The following is a 20363-nucleotide window of genomic DNA, read 5'->3' as shown; positions in this document are numbered from 1 at the left end:
GTGTGTATATATACATGAAACATTTTAATGTAAAATAGATCCTCAACTATTCTAAAACAGCCTAGGCTTTGAAAGGCACGTTTTTAGTAATTCTGTCCATTCTCTCTTTCTGGAATTTCCAAAAAGCACCCTTTTATTAGAATGTTGGTCCATACTTAATGTTTAGGTATATTAGGGCCTCAGTGTGGCTCTGTCTTGCTCAGCAGCTGGTCATAGGAAGGGTTGTTTCCATTTTAAACTTGTAACACAGGTAAATGTTCTTCAGTGGTGTTGTGGTCTCTCCTGTAATGAATACAACTGCACATACACCATGAGCATCTCTAATTCTGTTATGTCCACAGTTCTATTCCCTTGCTTCATGGAAAGCAGTTTTCTTACCATGCCCATATCATCCAAAATCCATTTATTCAGATTACCCAGAAAACCTGAGGGACTCATAAATATGGATGAGGAGAATGTGATGAAAAGCCTGGATTCTCTCTTCTCCCACAGCTTGTGGTGTTTCTCCAATTCATCTATTATTTATTGTCTCTGTATTAATAGTGAATAGTGAATTTTTCTTCAGGTAACGAAAAGGTGAAATGTTTTCTTTACAATTGCCAACTCTTATGGCTAAAGAGAAACAATAGAATGACCTTCTGCTGGAATTGCTTTGATCTGTGGAATGTGTCCCTAAGAGGCCTTTACAGATTGTGATTGATTAAGTTGTTGTTGTAATGTAAGTAAGTCTTGCAAGGAGGGCTGAGAAAGAAAAATGACTGAAAATGAGTCATAAAAAAGTTAAACTTGTAGGAAGAGACTGTTACATCACAGATGCTGCTCTAAATGCCATTTACTGCCAGTTTACATTGAAAATCGTGATTTTCACTGAATGCTGATAGAATAATTGGTTCAGAAACAAAGCTGGCTGCAGTGCAGCAGTGGTTGTACAGTGTTAGCAATGTGAGTGTGAATACAAAGTACAAAAGCACATTCAAATTTTGTTCTTGCTGATCTTCTGCATACACCTGAAGGCTCTTGTCACTGAGGTGTGCCAGCACAGATGGTACTAGCGGAGGGTCTCTGATGTGCCATGTTGAAATCCTCAAATTCCACCCTTGTGCATGAGCACTTTGTTCCCTCTGAGTAGGTCTTGAGCAGCAGTTCCGAGGGAGCTCCTGAGGGCAGTGCAGTTTCACTGGGGTGGGTTTAGGACATAAATCTATCACCATTTCATCCAGCACTTCTGGAATCTAATGCACTTTTGAAAATGTGTCTCATCTGGTCTATTGTTCCACTGCAGCCTTCATTGCAGCCCCTGCTGGCTGGGAGTGAACTACTACCAGGTCTGCTCTGTCCCTGGAGGCAGTACTTCCATGCTTCCAAATGCATTGTGTCCACTTCTTTGGATCAGCAGATGTTACTGGTTTTGGCTCTGCTTAAAGCAAAGAACAAAGAATTGTTCCTGTCCTTGTTCACAGCTGGGGAAACAAAAGCACAGAGGGATAACTGATTTGATCATTTTGCATGTGACAGCAGCAGAGGTGGTTAGCAAAATTTGGTGTCTTATTCCTTAATCCAACATATTTTTCATTGGTTCAGAACTGCCAATCTCATCTAAACAGGTTGTTTTAATTCTTTTTCCTTGTGACCTTGGGCACTATCACAGAAAGGTTGGGGTTGGAAGGGACCTCTGCAAATCGAGTCTGATACCCTGCTGGAGCAGGTTCATGTAGAACAGGCTGCACACAATCCTATCCAGGCATATTTTAATATCTCCAGAGAAGGACCCTCCATGAGCTCTCCTGGCAGCCTGTTCCAGTGCTCTGTCACCCTCAAAATAAAGAAGCTTTTCTTCATATTTAGATGTAACTTCCTCTGTTTCACTTTGTGCCTGTTGTGCTTTGTCCTGTCACTGGGCACTGCTGGAGACAATCTGGCCCCATCATCTTGAGAGCTGCCCTGAAGATATTCTGTGCCCTGATAAGATCCCCTCTCAGTCTCTTTTCCAGGCTAAACAGGCCCATCTTGTCCCCATCAGAGAGATGCTTCAGTCCCCTAATGATCTTTTTAGCCCCCCACTGGACCCTCTGCATTCCCTGTCTTCCTTGGGCTGGGGAGCCCAGAACGGATGGAATACTCCGGGTGCAGCCCCACCAGGGCAGAGTAGAGGAGGAGGATGATCTTCCTTTTGATCTGCTGGCCACGCTGTTCTTAATGCCCCCAGGATACCTCTGGCCTTCTTAGAGCACACAAGGGTACATTGCTGGCCCATGGTGAATTTATCCTGGCTGGTACAGCCCAGGTATGTGACCTGCCAGGTAGAGCCTGCCCTGGCAGAAGAAATCAGACAAGGATCAGTGGCTAGCTCCAGCATCCCTCTGTTCCTACATGTCTATCAATAGTTCCCTGAAGGCCCAGAGCTTTAAGCTTTGTGTACAAAGTCAATCCAGTTTGGGCATTTGTTACATTGCTTGTTATAATCCTCTTTGATGTAAAACTATTAAAGATACTAAACCCTTTTCAATCTCCTTAGTATTAGGAAAACATCTTTTGGATGCTCACTGATTACTTTCTAGCACTGCTGCTATCTAGTAAATGCAATAGAAACACAGGCTGCTTGGGCCAGTCAGCTGCAATGTTTATCTTTCCCTAAACATGGAAAGATTCACAGCAAAGTGTGTGTGCCTGTGCACATGTGCATCAGGTTCTGGGCATGTTTTAGTTTGGTTTTCTTTGGAGAAGGCTGGAGGGTGTTGGCTGTGAGTGTTCTGTGTAATCAGGAAGCATAACAGCGTTGTTTATTGAAATGTATGAACTGCCTTTAATCTGGCTGGTTTAGGTGTTGCTAGACAGCATGGACATGACAACTTCAGCTCAGGCTGTGCAGTGTTTCAGGGAATTTGGGGTGATATTTAAAGCAGACTGTCTGTCTTAGTGCCTTTTGTGTGAATAAGAAAAACTCAGTTAATGGGATGTACCGTGATCATCCTTATGAACTTCTGGACAAAAGGGGTAGCAGAATTAGGGGGAAGATTCTTGTGCTGAAGGGATTGGAGGTCCAGTTTTTACCATAATTACCAGCAGAGTCCCCCTGAACATATTATCCCAGGAGTTAGAGTCTTTCAGAATGTTCTAATGATGAAGAATTAATGCAATGTAAATAGTCTGGAAAGGGATTGAAAACTGAAGAAACTGAGTTTTCTGGTTGATTTAAAATTACATAGAGTTAAATCTAAAAGTGATTTTTAAGGTGTTACTGAGTAACTAGATAATAGATGAAGTAGTTGAAAGATGCAAAGAGTACAAGAGAGGTGCTTGGAGTGTGTGTGCACAGGGATGTGGTCCCAGTTGCTGTTGCTGCTCAGAAAGGTGGTTCTGAGAGAGAGATGGGGCAGATGATTCTCTGAAACATCAGCTCAATTGTCAGCAGCAGTGGGAGATTTAAATGGAGCACCAGTAAAGCAACACTTTATATTTTGTTCTCTATCATTTATATCAAATCATATTATATTTATAAAGCAAACCTCTCTTTTGAGTAGCAAAACTGCATCTACACACAGTATCTCCCCGTATTTCCTTCTCCAAAACCAACCAGCAAACACCATTCCCCCTCGCCCTCAGCAAACAAAACAGCTCAGGTAAATATTTGAACTCTTCATTGAGGGAGGAATCACCCCACTTTTGCCTGGTTCTGGTTCCCTCCTCAGCATCTGTTGGTCCATGCCAGAGCCTGGACTCCTGACTATACAGACCTGGCAGAGTGACTGTCATAAAACTTGTCCCTTGACAGATGTCCTGTCTCAGATTGGTTACCAGAGCATCATCTGCCACTGCAGCAAGCTGTGGCAGCTCTGTTTTGAGCAAAGTCAGGGCTAACTCAGACCATCAATTAAAAGTGTTTTGAAGTCCTCAGATGAACAGCTCTGTCAGCAGATCTGTGATTGCTGCTGGGGAGAGTATCTGTGACACTCAGCGGGTCTCAGGACACCTTGGAAAGGAAAACTTCCACTTGGAGAGTCTGGGAGAACTTGTAAACTTGCTGAGCTTTTCCTGGATGGCACCTCCCTGCTGATGGCAGAGGATGGGCTCATGGCTACAGTTTCCAAGTGTAAAGACCACTCCTAAGAGTGGCTGTACTCGATTTGCCCACAGCTTCACTTTGTTCTCCCAGGAGCAGAACCCTGTTTGCAGTAAGGATGTTTTTGTTTGGAGAGCTTTCCAAAGAGGGCTTTTACCATGAGTGGTTAAAGTTTATATTTATGTGAGTAAGCAGAGATGGAGTATCTGTATCTGTGAATGAAAAGTTGTGATGTAGAGGAACCTAAGTATTTTCTGACAATATTTTTGCAGTTTAGCCCAGTAAAAGAGTGGATATTCCCCAGCAGCAGTAGAACTGATCAGCTGTTGCTTTTTAGCTTTGCCATGTATGCTTGAATTGAGTACACGGTGGTGAGCAGATACTTACACTAACTGATTCTTAATAGTTTGCTGGTTTGAGTAGAACTGTGAAAATTAGACTAGATTAATGCAGGCTAAGGCTGCTGTCAAACACAGTTCTGAATTTGAATTTTTATGGTTTAATTCTGCTTGTTTAACATGTGACTATCCTAGAAAGGATGAGGTCTTATCTGGTAATAGGACCAACAAAAAAGTGCTTTGGAGATGTAGCAGGCAATTTGAATGTTCTTTACAAGTAGTGAATCAGCCAAATGATCCTTGTAGAAAGTTTTACTTTTCATTTTTCTGCAAAGGAAAATATTATAGCTGGAAAAAAAAATTAAAAATAAATTCTTCTGTTTTATAATTCATCTGATGAAGCTAATATTCAAAACAAATTAACTGAGTAAAACAAAAGAAATGCCTGAAAACAAATTAACTGAGTAGCTTGTAGTTTGCAAAGTGCTGCTGATGCAATTCACTGTTATTTAGAGGCAGGAAGAAATAATTTGATTTAAAGACCCAGGTCTCCCAAGTCAATATGAATTTGTCCATTGCTTTCAGCGAGAGCAGGATCAAGCCCAGATTCCTAAGATGTCTTTCTAGGGTTTCAAAATTAGTTGTAGACTTGCTAGTCAACACCCTCATTCAATTTTCACGTTTACATTCCCTTTCACACGCACACACATTCACATGCACAGGAAATCCTCTTTGGGGGTCCTGTCTGGAGTCTTTTATACCCCTATTATTAGTGCAGTCAGTTGGTAACTTGTCTAAATCTGATCTGGACACATCCACTCCTCCTCTTCCCCTCTGCTGGGTTGGTTTACATTGCAGTAGTGTCTCTCCCAGCTGCTGTTTTCAGTCAGTTCAGCAGCAGCACATTCTCACCGTCGCTCAGTGATGCCTTGTGACGTGCAGTAAACTTACTCTACTGACCACTCACCCAAAATATCAGCGCCAGTTGAGCCTCTGCTTTGAGGTGTCTGCTCCTTTGCTATGCCTGCCCTCCCAACACAACACTGACAACCTGTGGATATTTGGTTTTGGTGGCCAAAGAGCCGAGCTGAGGCTCTCAGGAGGCACCAGAAAGGTGTTACTCCACTGGAAGGGAAACAATGTCCTGTGGAACTTGACCATCAAACTGTCACTCCTTGGAAGGATTACAGACTGTCTGGTTGTCTTGTGGCTCAGTCTCAGAACTGAGTAAAGCCTTTTCTTTTGCCTTGTACTCACAGTGCATCTTGGAAGATCATCCTTGATCAAGAAATAACTTTGGATGAAGTATAGTGCTTGCAAGTTCATGCTTTTCCATGTCTTTAGTGGTAGAGTAATTTTTAATCAAATACGCTCCTTTTGCATGTAGGTTTCACCCTACTCCTCTTTCCTGTAGTTACTCTTAGTCCTCTCTAAAATTCTGCCCTAAAAACTACTTGCAGACTGCACATGATGCCCAGTGGCTTCAGGGTCAAATTCTGTCCACATTTAGTGTGGACTCCATTGCCTTCTAAAGTCACAGTCATCTGTTTTTATTACTTCTGCCCTCATGCTTTCTTAGCCTTGCTGGCCCTTGCACAGGCACAGAAAATATAATGCAGATACAATTTCTTACCAAACTTAACAGCTATGTCTCTCAAGCCAAGATTTAAAAATTTGAGGGGTGATCTGGGTGTTTTCAGCTGACATCACTAAGGAGTCCTTCTGAGTGTCCCTAAAAGGGATTAGTTTATATGGCCACCTACTCTGTATGGAGAGATTTCAGCCTGTGACCTTAGAAGTCCATTGCACTCTTGTGTACTGGACCTGCACCCTGAGAAACTGCCTTCAGAGTGATAAGGCAGTGCCTTTTAATTCCTAGTCAGAGGGAGTAGGTGTTGGGTGGAAGTGTACCAGTTTTAGGTGGTCACCTTCAAAAGGAGAGATTTAAATCCTCATGTTTTTTCCCAGGACTGTTATGAAGCTTTGTGCATCCTTTAAAATAACAAGTGAATGCTGCCATGTTGGTGTATCAGGCAGAAAGAGTCCCATGCTGATGGGACAGTGTTTTCTGCTGGTATGAATGGCATGAAGCCTGAGCAGTAAAAAGGAAATTCCCTTCCCTGCCCATTGCACACAGGAGGCTGGTGCTTCTAAGCATGTGAAGTCCTTAGATGACAGCAGATGATTGCTAATAGGATCCTCTGTCTTTCAATCCTGGATCACTGGTTCAGATGCAGGTCAGGCCAGCAGCACTGAGTTTCTGCTGTTTGGCTGCTGTCTGGCTGGGGAGATGAGCTGCAGTGTCTGTCTGAATTTTGAACACAGGAAACTATATTATTGCTGTTTCTATGAGAGGTCTGCAGGTGCTTTAAGTTAATGTCCAGAGCACAAGGCAGTGAAGATCAGTGAGTGTCACACAGTCCCCAGAGCCCAGTGGCCGCTGTGAGCTGGTGCCAGGTTCCCTCTGGTGGCTGAGGCACTGTGTGGCCACAGTTCATTGCCTCCAAACCTGAGCTTTTATCCTCCCTGAGGAACCTCTCTCCTGTTTAGGAGGTGGTCAGTACTTTTGGCTTTGTTGTGCTGGCCACCATCAAATTTCTGGCATTAAGTGAAAATCCCCTGAGATGCATTGCTGTATGCACCATCACCTTGGAGATCCTCAGTTTCCTTGTTCCACAGAACAAAAGATCTGTTAAAAACTGCAGCTGTGGAGATTAACTCCTGTATCAAGCACAGGACTGTAATACAAACTGAGAAGGAAGCCTGTAGTAAAGTGAGGGATCATTATGAAAATGGTGTGATTTGGGGAATTAGTAATGAATGAATACGTTCTCTAAAAATGTCATGCTTTCAGTGTGAGACAGTGTTCTTGCTTTTGTGTCTATGTTGAGCTGATGAGAAAGGGCTCTTTTGGTTGCTGGTGAGAAAGAGTTCATGTTGCTGAAAGTCACTGACAGTGGGTGCTGTCACCTCAGGACTGGCTGGTGCAGCAGGTGAGCCAAGAGTTGATGTTCCTCTCAAGAGCTGTTCTTTCCAGGTCAAGCTAAAATATATTTTGATACTTGTTTTATCATTTGGGTTGCTCAGTCTGTTACTGCTCTCTGGGAGCTCAGTTTTCTGAATCTGGCTTCTGTCATCCTCACCTCTGTCCCAAACATACATTTGAGATTTCAGGCATTCCCAGGGTGCAGTGGTTGCTGCCAATGCTCGTTTAGGATCGAGTGACTCATTAAGCATCTGCTTGTACTAGGAGGGAATTAAGAGCCAGCTTTGGCTACTGCTCACACATCTCTTCTTTTGGTTGAACCTTACTCTGTCAGTGACTGGTACATCAGAATACAGTGGATCCCACATGTCCAATGGAAGAAGGATCCGGAAGATCCCATTGTTGCCTGGGCAATTCTTGCAGTTGAATCTTGCAAAATTTCTGACACATGCATGTTTGGTTTTCACTTTTTCATTTGTCATAGGAAGAACAGAACAAGGTTTTACTCAGTCTTGTCACTATGTGATAAGTAATTAATATTTTTTCATGCAGCTAGAGAAATAGACACTAGCCATTTAATTCCCAGTATACCCTCCTGCTTTTCTGTGGGTCCACATATTTCTGGGCAGACATTTTAGCTGATGTTGCTTGATCAAGGCTCGTATTTAAGAAAAGAAGTCATTCTTACACTGTAAGGAAAATGTACGCAAACACTGTGGATGGCTAGATCTTCAAAGGAAAGCTTTAGTAGCTAATGAGTGCTTTTTAAACAGATAGTTACCCTGATTAAGGAGTGGAGTTAGCAAGAGAGGGATATTGCTGGTGTTACTGTACATGCTGTAGCTGTTGGAGGCTATGGATGAGACACAGGAATACTTCCAGCCATGGACATCTTTATGGGAGGAAAGGCCACAGGTTCAAGATGGATGGGAGCCACAGCACGTTTCAGACAGGTCTGTGATCTGGAAAATATGAGGTGCTCTTTTTATTTGTCCTCTGCAATTTGGGCATGTGCAGTGCAACCTGGTCTCCATGCTTTATAGCATTTCAAGATTCTGGGTAAAAGGCACAGCAGTATGGTATCCTGGTTTTGTCCAAAAGGAGAAGAATTTTGTTTGCTGCTTTGCAGAATGCAATGTCTGCAACAGCACACTGCTTGCAGAGAGGCCAAACCAAATGTATTGGTGATTGGGGATGGCATTAAGTGGAGATTTTGGTCCTCAGAACATTCTCTTGAAGGATGGTGAGATTTCAGTTTAGATCAGGGTTTCACAAATATTTCTAGCTAGAGAAACCACTGGCTGATGGCAGGCAAGCAATGTTTATAGTGGTACCCCTGTCACAGTTTTGGAACCTGGATCATGGGACAATCTCCTAACCTTGCCTATCTTGTTTTCCAGATCTGGAGATAAGCAGTGATCTCAACAGTGATGACTTTGAATATGAGGATGAAGCAAAACTTGTTATCTTTCCTGATCACTATGAAATCTCATTACCCAACATAGAAGAGCTACCAGCACTGGTCAGTGGGTGTGTGGAAGTGGTCATAGGAATTGTCTCCTGTTTCTGTTTTTGTCAAGATGGTGTCTTGTTTTCTTATGTGCAGTGTTTGTTTGGACGTAAAGATTATTCTTTACCAGCTATAATAGAGTCTCAGTCATTCAAAAAAGTGATCTTTACTTTTGTTTCTTCTGTCTCCTATGTTTCTTCCCTTATTATGGTGCCAGCTTGTCCTAGGGAAGCTCACATAGCACACGTGCTTACTCTCCTGCTAAAATAATGACGACAGTCTAAAAGATTAGATGCATATTTGAGTATATAAATAGTCCTACTGATAAGCAGTTCTGTATGTGGTTAGCAATAGGCTGAATGCCAGGTTCTGTCCAGTCACTGAGTCGTGTCAGGCCTTGACTGACATCCATTTGTCTTCCAGGTGACGATAGCTTGTGATGCACTGCTCAGTGCAAAATCACCCTACAGGAAGCAGGAACCTGACTCCTGGGAAGAAGAGCTGCAGGCATCTAAACATGCTAAAACACTTGTACAGTTAGACAATGGTGTTAGAATTCCCCCCAGGTGAGGGCAACAAGGTTTGTTCACTGTAGGCTCTCTAATTCAGTCGAGGGTAGCTGAACTAAACGCAGGAACTCAACCCAAGGTTCCCTTGCGTGACTCTGGGCTGGGCTGGGTGTGTGGGTTGGTTTGACCTGCCATCATGGGAGATACAGAGCTGGCTCCTGCCTTACACACTGCTGCTGTTTCTCCCTGTTGTGTGTGGCAGTGGTTGGAAGTGCTCCAAGTGTGACCTGCGGGAGAACCTGTGGCTGAACCTGAGCGACGGCTCCGTGCTCTGCGGGAAGTGGTTCTTCGATGGCAGCGGGGGCAACGGCCACGCCGTGGAGCACTACAGGGACACAGGCTATCCCCTGGCTGTGAAGCTGGGAACCATCACTCCTGATGGAGCAGGTCAGCACGGGGCTTGTTCTGACATGAAGTACCTCCCTGTGCATGCGGCTGACTGTGTGTGTCTGTTACCAGCTGGGTTTGTGCTTCTAGTGCAAGTGTTTGAGTGTGGAAGTGTAGCATGTCTTCCCAAGAATATTTCTGGGATTCACGTTCTCTCAACCTCAGAGAAAAAAACCACAATTCTTATCATTTGCTGTGCCTGTGTTTGTGCAAAAGCAGAATGCAATATGGAGATTGTTTACCCAAAGTGATGGTGTTTTGTTTCCTTGGCCAATCAGGGCCAAGAGTGTGTGTGTCAGCTGACAGTCACGAGATTCAGTGCAGTGTGTGCAGGGTTGAGTGCTTGGCAGATCCAGTTTTAAATGTATAGAATAATATAGTATAATAAAGTAATTAATTAGCCTTCTGATATCTGTGGAGTCAGGTGCATTATTCTCTCTCCCTCACCAGTGTCGGAGTCGTCATTGATTTGCAATATGGAAGGAAACTCTGTGAGTTTGTGAATGTTGATCAGGTTTAAAGGGAGTGACACACCCTCCATTCTGAGAAAGCCCATACCTGTTTTATCTGCTCATTTTATATTTTCTATAAATATTTTTGGAGTATTTGCATAATACTAGGCTTATAACATGGTATTAGTCTGCAACAACAGACTCTGGAGAAACAATATTTTTCGGTTCTGCTACATTTCCGAGGACAAATGGTTCATTTTTTTGTAACAAAGAAACAACAGCAGGGTAATGAGCTTTTTAAATTTAAAAGTCTGTTTGTAACAGCATGCATGGGTTTTTTAATCATAGTGGAAACTCCTCTTTTTCCGTGTTGAACAAAATGTTGCTGAAACAGTCTAATGAACACTCATCTTCATGGGGCTGCTGTGATGCTAGTTTGTAAAATGTGTGATGATCTTGAGAGGGGAAAAAGCTGTAGCTGTATCCTTGTTTGCATATTCTCCAAGTGTGATGTTCTGCAGTGTTGTTGCAGAGGGGATTATGGTGTGTGAGGATTAGATGGAATAAAAACATGAGGAGCTGAAAAAGTCATAAGCAAAGAGATCTTTTGTTGCAGCTGCATGGAGAAGTAAAAATGGAAGAACACATAGCATGATTATATTTTGGCTTTCGTGCCTATGACTACAGAAATGAAAAATTGCTGTTTAGAGCAGCCCCCTTTTTTAACAAGCATCAGTTGAGAGCTTTTCTAAGTCCTATTCAGTGTTGAGGAAAGGCAACTGTAGTCAGATTCAACCAGCTGTGCCACAAAAACACTAAGCAAAAACCATTTTTTTCTTTCCCAGATGGAATCTTATTTCCTTGCATGAGCCTGGCCTTGGATGATTTCTCTCCAAATCTCTCATTTATTGAAGGTGTTTAGGATTTGCCCAGCTGTAGCTTTCAACTGCATCTACAAAACAAACAAGATATTCTGTAGTGGGTTTTTTTCAGAATTTTTTCTTTTCTTTCCCATCTTTAGCAGCAATACTTGTTTCCTTACGGCTTCTGTCCTTGTGCCTCCCACTGATCAGCTGCTTCCTCTCTTATGTGGCCTTTGGGATAACAAAGGACAGGCTGTCATCCTTCCCTCTGAATGAGAGGCACCAGCTGTTCTCCACAGACCTTTGTTCTTCTGGATGATGTTTACTTGGTTTCCCTATAGAAAAGTCTTCCCTCCCCCAGCCTTCCTTGTTCCTTCTCAGTAATTATTCTGTCTCTGATCTATATTTCGGTAGTACTCATAACCCCTCGATGGGGCTGGGTGATAGATGAGCTTCAGGAAGGCTCATCTGTGGCTGATGGTGACACAAAATCTGTCTGTTTTTGCTTCCCTGGGTTAAAGGTGAAGGGGTGATGGTACAGGAGTAATAAGCACTGGTCCCTGCCCTGACATAATTTATTCCTTTTTCACAGCAGTAGGAAGGAGAAGGAGGTGGTGCCACTATTGCACTGACACTCACCCCATGTGTACACAGAGGAGAGCTCTTTGTCTTGCCCTGAGAAATCTGTGCTGTGTACACTGTGAAAGGTTCCTGAGGTGTTGGCCCCATTTTGTAGCACTCTGTCAGCAGACACATCCGGGATCAGGGCAGAGGCTGAACCAAGCTTCTCTTCCACTCTTGTACCTTGGACAGGACACACCAGGGAGTCAAAAAGGTTGTTTTCCTCAGTAGGCTGAGCACTGGGCAGGCTGTGCTGCCTGCTGCCTCTCTTGACAGTGCCACTGGATTTTATTTCCAGTCACTGTGAGGTTGCTTGTTTGGAATAGATTGGAGCATGGAGTTGGGCACTGGCAGTGGCAAACCCCTTGTGATTGGTGCTTGAAGGAGCTGGTTTGTGAATGCTGATCTTAGCAGTTGTCAGATACTTTTGGGGGGATCCTGAGCCACTTCTTTCTTTAGGGACAGTGTTACCATTGCCTGTTACCATCTAAGTAAAAAGGAGAGATGTGTGAATGGTCAGAGCAGATGTAAATCTTGAGCTGTGGAAGAGAGTGAAGTCAAGTAGCATCAACGTTTTTATTTTCTTAAAATAATATGAATCATAAAGACTATTATCAGGAAAATATTATTATCAAGAAGAAGTTTTCCACCCAGGCGATGGTTGGGTACTGGAAAAATCTCCCCAGGGAACTGGTTACAGCACCAAGCCTGAGTTCAAGGTGTATTTGAGCAACACTCTCAGGTCTGTGGTGGGATTCTTTGTGCATCCTGCACAGGGTCAGGAGTTGGACTGGATGATACTGATGGGTCCTTCCAACTCAGCATGTTCCATGATTTTTTTCTCTGTTTAATAATATTCTGTGTTGCCTGTCTCAGATTTATCTTGATGGGGTTTTCCCCCTTTCACTCCTCCCTTTTTCTCTTTTCTCACTCTAATGACACCAGGTTCTTGCATGTCACATTTGCTGACTTGTCTACATTCCTCATCTACCAGTCTGTGTGACAGCATTGCACACCTGTATTTGGCAGCTCTTATCTTCTGCCTTTGATTTTTTGAAACAAGTGAATTCTGTCTTTTTCCCATGAATTTAAGCTACACAGCAGAAAGCACTGAATTAAGGCATGAGCTGGGCTTGAGCATAATGTTAGTCTCGTGCTCCACTCCTGCTGCTCTAGGCCAGTAGTCCCAGGTGATTTGCTCTCTGCAGTTGCCAGAGCAGAAGGAAAACAATATCAAAAGCTTCCACATTGCAAGCAGTCACTCAAGCTCTGTTGCTGTGTAATCTCACTCCATGAGGGGTTTGAACTTTTTGGGATCCTCTGGCTGTGCTGTGACCTCAGCAGAATGCTATGGGAACGTTGTGATGCCATGTGTGTGGATGAACAGTCATGTCTTCTGGGTGCATTTGCTACCACACAGTGGAATTCCAGCAGATGGGCAGCCAGAGCCACGCACATGCCACAAAGGTCACGGGCACCGATGTTAGTGGGGCATCTGCAGGCAGCACAGCTCAAAGCACAGCTCCCTGCTCAGAGAGGTTTTCCATAGCGCCGGTCAATGTTAAAAGTTAGTGTTTGAGTTCTTGGCTAACCTTCAGTCTATCATTTCAGTGTGGGTTTGGTACTAGCAGACCTCAAAGAGAGGTCTTTTGGGTTAAAAAGACCATTGCCTTTTGTTAAAGGGGTGGGCTGAGTCAGAGCCAGGGTCTGCAGCTGCCAGGAGAGGCTGGGGTGAGGAGCTTCCAGAAGTGATATTTGTGCTGTGAACAGCCTTCATCTGTGCTCCTGCTATCTCCTCCTGAGTTTGCTTCTCTTCCTTTCTCCTGGCTAAGCTTTCTCTGCCAGCCTAGGTCTGGTCTTATGGAGCAAGGTTGCTGTGAGAAGCTGCTGGGCATGGAGGGAACGTGCCTGAGGGAAATGCAGGGAGTCTGGCACAGGGGTTCTGGATTTTGGTATGAGGAGACACCAAAGCAGTCATTGACTACAGAGGTAGAGACCTGATCAGAGAAAAGCTGGAAAGCCTGTTCAAGTCTTACCAGTGCATCTCTTACAACTTCTAGCCTTGTATGATGCCTACAGCTTTATTGTTATTTGTTCATGCACGTGAAACCTGCTCTGAACTCAGTGTCATTATAGGACTTGATGGGTAAACTCTAAAAAAGGATGGTTTTACTCTCAATTTTTTTGTTCTTCTTTTGGATTTTTTATATTTGGTTTCATATTGAAAATATCATTATTAGACATACTGCTTCCCTTCAAAATCTGGACTTTGCCCTTCCAGAATGTTTATGAGCTTTTCCTTAAGGCCATAAAGATCTGTCATAGAGAAGAGAAATCTAAATCTCCCATACAATAAAGCAAGACACCTCACTCAGAAAATCAGCCTTTCTCCCTAACCAGAAGGTTAGATTAGTCTTGGAAGTCCAATCCTCCTTATTCTAATAAAGAATTTCTCTGTTCTTCCTCCATCTCTATGTGAAAAGGGCCAAAGTGGATTTCTTAAACTGTACTAAAAATTAAAATGCTATTGCCAACAATGAGTTGGTGTGATATACTCACTGTCTGTATCCAGTAGCTCTACAGAAATTCATAGTCTCTTGTTGTCATGTTCAAAATGTGGGCTGGCTGTTCCTTGCTTTCCCTTCAAATTGCTTATTTTGGGGAGAGGAAATACTATGATCCCTAGAAGTGTTTTTAGGTTTTAATGCTGTGGAGGCATATAATTTCTTTTGAGGAAAGTGCTTGAGGTGATTGTGTTCAGATATTTGCCGAGCTGTGTGTTTGTCTGTGCACTTCTCTGCTGGCCAGAACCAAACCTGGAGAACATGAACAAGGCATTTTGGATGGGCAGCCCTGTGCTGAGAATGCAGTGCTGGTAAACAAGGAGAAGGGATCACATTTGATACTGGGGCTCACTGGTTTCTCTCTGCTTTCGCAGATGTCTATTCCTTTGATGAAGAGGAGCCGGTTTTAGATCCACATATAGCAAAACACTTGGCACACTTTGGAATTGATATGCTGCAGATGCAAGTGGTAGGAAATCCATCTTTTATTTAGCTTGTTGTTCACTTCTTTGTTCACTTGGGGGTGGGAGAGAAACAGGAGAAGAATGACACCTGTAGCTTATTTGTGATTCCTTCAGACTGTTATGACAGTATTCAGTTTTGTAAAGTTCAGCCAGCTAATTTGGGAGTTACTGTCAGAGTTCTGAGTAAATCATTGCTCTCAAATCCAGAAATTCCCTTCTGAAATAGATACCTTTAGTTTGCATTTTTCACTTTTCCTGTGTGACGTACCCTTTGTCTTAAAGATGAAAAATCTCATTCAATTAGAGAAGAATGTCTGGAATATTTAATTACAGTGAGTGAAGGAAAGCCTGTTGAATGTGTAAACAGACGCAATTCATAAGCAAAAAGAAGCTAAGCAATGGTAAATTAAAAAGTGGCTGAAAGTTATTTATGTAAATTTCAGTTTAGGTTTTGTCAATAAATAATTAGAAAATTAGAAAAATACTTTCAAGTCTAGAAAACAGCATGGTCAAAGGTGTGACATGCTAGAAAGGGACTGGGGAAAAAAGAATTCTCTGTGTGTGTCTGTATTAGTAAAGAAGTGCTTTTAATAACTTGTGTTTTAGTGGATGTTGATTCCAGTTCTCTTTAAATGGTGTAGGAAATCAGAATAAGATTTCCTTATAATTTAATATTTTTCCTTAATATTTGCTTATAAAGGCAGGTGTGGTTTTTGTGGTTGTGTTGGTTTTTTGTTTGGTTCGGTTTGTTGGTTTTTTGTTTTATTTTTTTAACCCAAGCATATAACCTAGTATCATTTCCTAGCACATGAGAATGTTAAAAAGGAAAAATCTTACTACTGGTTAAGTGTATTTCATTGTCCAAGTGGTGAGAAAATTATATTAATTTAAATGATAGAGAAGAGTTAAACTGTGTTTTCAAAAGTCTTCATGATACTAATAATGATTTTGGTGTACTAATGTCCTTGCCAGGATCACGAATAAAAAGTTTCTTTTATCCAAATAATTCTGAAAAGCCTGCTTTACTCAGGAGCCTTGAAAACCTAGTCTTAGCTGTTGCAAAGGTTTCTCCTCTGGTCTTTGGTCTGTACAATTCTTTGAGAAGTGACAGAGCAGTGCCAGCAGTAAATGACACTATGGTGACCTGCACCTACAGGCTGAAGGCTGAGTCTAAAGGGGAGAAACTTCAGTGTCACAAATTATTGGCTTTTACCATTTGAAAGAAGGGAAGAGTTCTTGGATCTGCTGCTTTTCATGTGGTTTGTTACGAGCAGCTTCTACAGCAGCAGCTATTCCTGACCATTACAAATGGAACAGGAAACCTGGACAAAGGCAGTGTTTGATGCTGGGGCTGAGGTCACAGGCCTGAGAGAAGTGAAGCTCCCAGCTGGGACTGAGGTCACGACTGGGAGCACTCAGTGCCAGTGGCTGTGCTAAAGAGCTGAGGGTGTATTGGAGGAACAAACTGCTGGCTTTCTGACCCTCATCTCCCTCTACATGCAGGATTTACCTCCCCTTGCCCATTGATTTGGCTCTTCATTTCTTGGAGTATAGCTCACAAAGTTGGTGGCAGCAGCATAACTATGGCAGAATTTAAAGAGACTAAGATGAAAATCTTGTTGCTTTCAGACAGACAACGGGCTAAGAGATAATGACATAAAGCCAAGAGTCTCAGAATGGGAAGTGATTCAGGAAGCTGGTGTGAAACTCAAGCCCATGTATGGCCCAGGATACACTGGCATGAAGAACCTGGGGAATAGCTGCTACCTCAATGCTGTCATGCAAGCCATTTTCAGCATCCCAGAGTTCCAGCGAGCGTAAGTAGCTCCAAACTACCTCTTGTCACTAGCTGCTACATTCATCAATTCGTTGTTTTTCTAAGAAAAATGGTGGTTTATTTTTTGTCTCACCTGCAAACAGGTCTCTTTTAGTCAGTCCAGTGGCTGCTTGAAGGATTTAGTGCCTGTTTTGGTCTGTTCTGGAAAAGGCTGGAACACAAAACCCAATCTGCCTTCAAAATAAAAACAAACTGTCTCAGCTTCAGTGGTGGGAAATCATTTGCCACCTTGGATATTTGATGTCTGAGTCTCTGCTTTTTATATACAGATGCACATATCTCTGCTTACCTGGGCATCATCAATATGACATTAAGGGGTTTGTACTGGCCCGTGCCAGGAGTCGTTCTGTGTGATTTGTGCCAAAAACTGGCCGCAAACATGTTGATATTGATCCATGCTAGTGAAAAACACTGCACCTGTTGCATGCAGGTCTGGCTAAGGGGGAAGCTATCAGAGGCATATTTTAATTAAAATTAAAAAAAATAGTGGCAAGAATAGTGTAAATGTATTCTTCCACTGAATAATTAAGAGCGTAAAAGGACAAAAGCACAACAGAAAAATATGAAGTACTGCTGACTGATCAAAGCTGAACACGTAATTCCAAGGAGAGAAGCCTTTTTATAAAGGACAGTCCATGGTTTGAAATAAAATTCGGAGTGCCCTTTCTTTCCAAAGCAGCACCAGTGTATGTGCTGGAAGTGAAGCTTTTAGATTTTGGAAAACCTCCCAGGTTTTCATGTTAGAAATTGCCTTCTGGAGAAGAAGAGGGAGAAAACCTGTGTTTATTTTCTTTGTTAGCCATGTGGAGTACAGTCTGTGGGTTCATTAAGTGCCAGCTCTTCTACCTCCACTGTTGAAAAATATCAAAATGGACTTTATTAAAGAAGATAATTTTCCACGACATGGTCATGGGAGTTACCTTGAGGACTTAGTGTCATCAAAATAGTGGAGATCTTTGATGAGAGAGGGACCAGCACCACAGCCATACCTACCCAGCCTGTTTTTTCCTGTGCTCCAGGGCAGCCATGCTCAGAGAATGCTGCTGAGTGCTTCACTTTCCAACAGACTGGCTGGAGCAATGCTTCCCTCAATGTTATCAGAATTACTTCTCTTGTGAAACTCAATAGAAACGTTCTTTTAACATATTTTTGTCCTGATACAAACCTGAATTTACTTGATTGGTTGGGAGTAAAAAGTACACTGGTTCTCAGCTCAGCTCTGTGGTTTTGACCAACACCATCCTGCAGCTTTTGCAAGATTAAGGAATAGAATGTAAATTCCAGATGAGCAACACAGCAATATTCTTTATAGCTAGACGCTTCCAAGTAAAACCTTAATGTCCATTTCTTAATTTCTTTACTATTATTTTTGCATGACAGAAGCACTCATTGAGGGTAGATTGAATCATTAAGCTGCAATATTTGAATGTTTCTGCTTTGTTCTTGCTGCCCAGGTATGTGGGAAACCTTCCACGAATATTTGACTACTCCCCTCTTGATCCAACACAAGATTTCAATACTCAGATGTAAGTGACATTTCTCAGTTATTTACTTGGTCAGGTTAAATAGCATCTAAATGGTTTAATGGTGGAGCGAAAGAACACCTTTTCATGAGGTCAGAAGTTAGATATGGCACAGGGACATTGAGATTTGACCACTTAGTTGCAGGTAATGATGGTTCATAAATGAGTCAAAAGCAGTAAACTTCACTTTTTTGCTTGAAGTAAGCATTTTCTGTTTTTCTCACATGTTTGTTTCCACCCCTCCACTTTCTTCCTTACAGGGCTAAACTGGGACACGGCCTCCTTTCAGGCCAATACTCTAAGCCACCCATGAAATCTGAGCTCATTGAGCAGGTGATGAAAGAAGAACACAAGGTATTTGCCTGAGTTTGTACAGCCACTGGTAACTAGGTAAAAGTGATATCCTGAGCAAAGGGAACAGGTGCTGGGCTTTGAGGAACACGTGTGGGTCCAGCATGGATGGGATGCTTAGCAAGGTGGAATGTGAAGATTACTAAGTCAGGGATAAATTAGTCAGGCACTATTTGTGCAGGGCATCAAAGCAAGCACTGGTTCTGCTGCTCCAGTGATGAGTGCAAATGTTCACACAACTTGCAACCAGTGTTTATCTTCTCTGAGGAACAACAACAACAACAACAATGTTGTGCAGAGAGTCCTGGAAGCAAAATTCTAAACCCTCTTTAAATTACTGAAAGTATAAAGAGCTAAAGAATTGTTTCCAGGGAGTGTCTGACAATACTCCACTTGATTTCGGGAGAAGGTAATGCAAGATTAAGTGGTGCTGGGGGCTTTGGAGATGGAGGGGCCCTGCAGAGCCACAGAGTAATGCATGCTTCTGCCACTGAGGGATGGTGGTGGTTGCCACAGAAAGAGATATTTTCCTCTACCTTCGTCTATCAATTATTGACATAGGAATTTCTCCTGAAATCAGAATGCCAATAAGATTTTGGACAGACAGAGCATCTGGTACAGAGTGGTTTGCATGACCTGGCAGTCACATATCTCCAAGTACTTGCTTCGTACAGTGGCAATTCGTTGTTTTGGAGAGCAAATGAATCCTGCTTGTTCCCATTAAATAAAGTTCAAGGCTAATCAACACTGGGGCAAAGGAATAGTGGGACAGATGTCAGTAAACTCCATACATTGAGTTATATGTACTGACTGACCTGCTTTCCTAAACAGGAATGTGACTGGAAGATATTGGGTTGGAAGTTCAGGGATCTGAATCCTTAGAATAAATCTGCACCTCCTTGTTTAGCTCAGCAGCCACTATTAGATGAGATATTGAGAACTCTTTAATGACAGATGGGATGAAACTCTGTCAGGTTGTAGTGGGCTTCTACTGACATTTAACAGTACTTGTGTTCATTAGTTCAGTTTAATGAAGCTGAAGTTACATGCATGAAGCATCCTTATCAAGCAGCTCAGAGCATGTATTAGAATTTGAAACAGCTTTTACAGCTTTCTTTGCTTCTTGTATTGATGATTTATTTACAGAAAAAGTCAGACATAGATATTTTCTCTATTCCTTCACTCTTGGAATACAAATCTATGTTTTTTCCGGGTTGAGGATGCTTTTTTTTTCTTTTATTTGTTTAGCATTTTAGGCCTTAGAAGTTTTCAAGTGCTTCTGCTTTGTGTCTATAATATCAATTATTCATTTAACTTTTATTCCTTTATTTTTTTCCCCTTCTACATGCAAAGAAGTTCTCAATCTTTCTGAGCCTTTGGAATTCATCCAAAGTTTTGGGGAGTTGTTGCCTGTAAAAGCATTCATATGAGATCTGCAGTGGTCCAGCACAATCTATATTTAGCTAAACTGTTTTGCAACTCTTGATGGGGAAAGCATGCCAGGTATTCAGTAAATATTCATGGTGCTGTGGAGTTGAAATTTTTCACCACAGAAGTTTAGCCTGGAAATGGCAGCATTTTCCTTGGACCCACTTTAGGATTTAAAAGAGGATGAATGCCTAAAGGGTCATCAGCCAGGGCTTGATTTTCTGCTTTGAGTTTTAACATTTCTTCTGTGATTTTTTTCCCCCCTTTTATTGTCCTTGAGGTGAGATTGCAAGATTCAATCCTTTTTTTTGCAGACTGTCACACATGGCATGCTCCTCTTCTTCCTGCTCAAGGGGCTGAGTACAAAGTGTATGGGTGGAAGCAAGGCTTGATTCCAAACTCAGTGCATT

At 42.4% G+C, this 20363-nt stretch overlaps 1 protein-coding gene across 2 annotated transcripts in view; it reads left to right on the top strand.

Annotated features, from left to right (window-relative positions):
• The window catches only part of USP13 (ubiquitin specific peptidase 13), a 41008-nt gene that overhangs the window by 4403 nt on the left and 16242 nt on the right, over positions 1-20363 (top strand). For both annotated transcript variants that reach the window (XM_014312334.2, XM_031055410.1), the window contains exons 3-9: positions 8785-8906; positions 9318-9460; positions 9666-9850; positions 14725-14819; positions 16444-16631; positions 18106-18177; positions 18435-18528. In XM_014312334.2, coding sequence (XP_014167809.1) covers positions 8785-8906; positions 9318-9460; positions 9666-9850; positions 14725-14819; positions 16444-16631; positions 18106-18177; positions 18435-18528 — 899 coding nt within the window. The remainder of the gene's footprint in view (positions 1-8784; positions 8907-9317; positions 9461-9665; positions 9851-14724; positions 14820-16443; positions 16632-18105; positions 18178-18434; positions 18529-20363) is intronic.

The sequence above is a fragment of the Geospiza fortis genome, unplaced genomic scaffold (assembly GCF_000277835.1).
Source record: "Geospiza fortis unplaced genomic scaffold, GeoFor_1.0 scaffold172, whole genome shotgun sequence".
NCBI classification, from domain to species: Eukaryota; Metazoa; Chordata; class Aves; order Passeriformes; family Thraupidae; genus Geospiza; species Geospiza fortis.
Note: the sequence above shows the minus strand (reverse complement) of the source record. Positions and strands in the feature narration are given on the sequence as shown.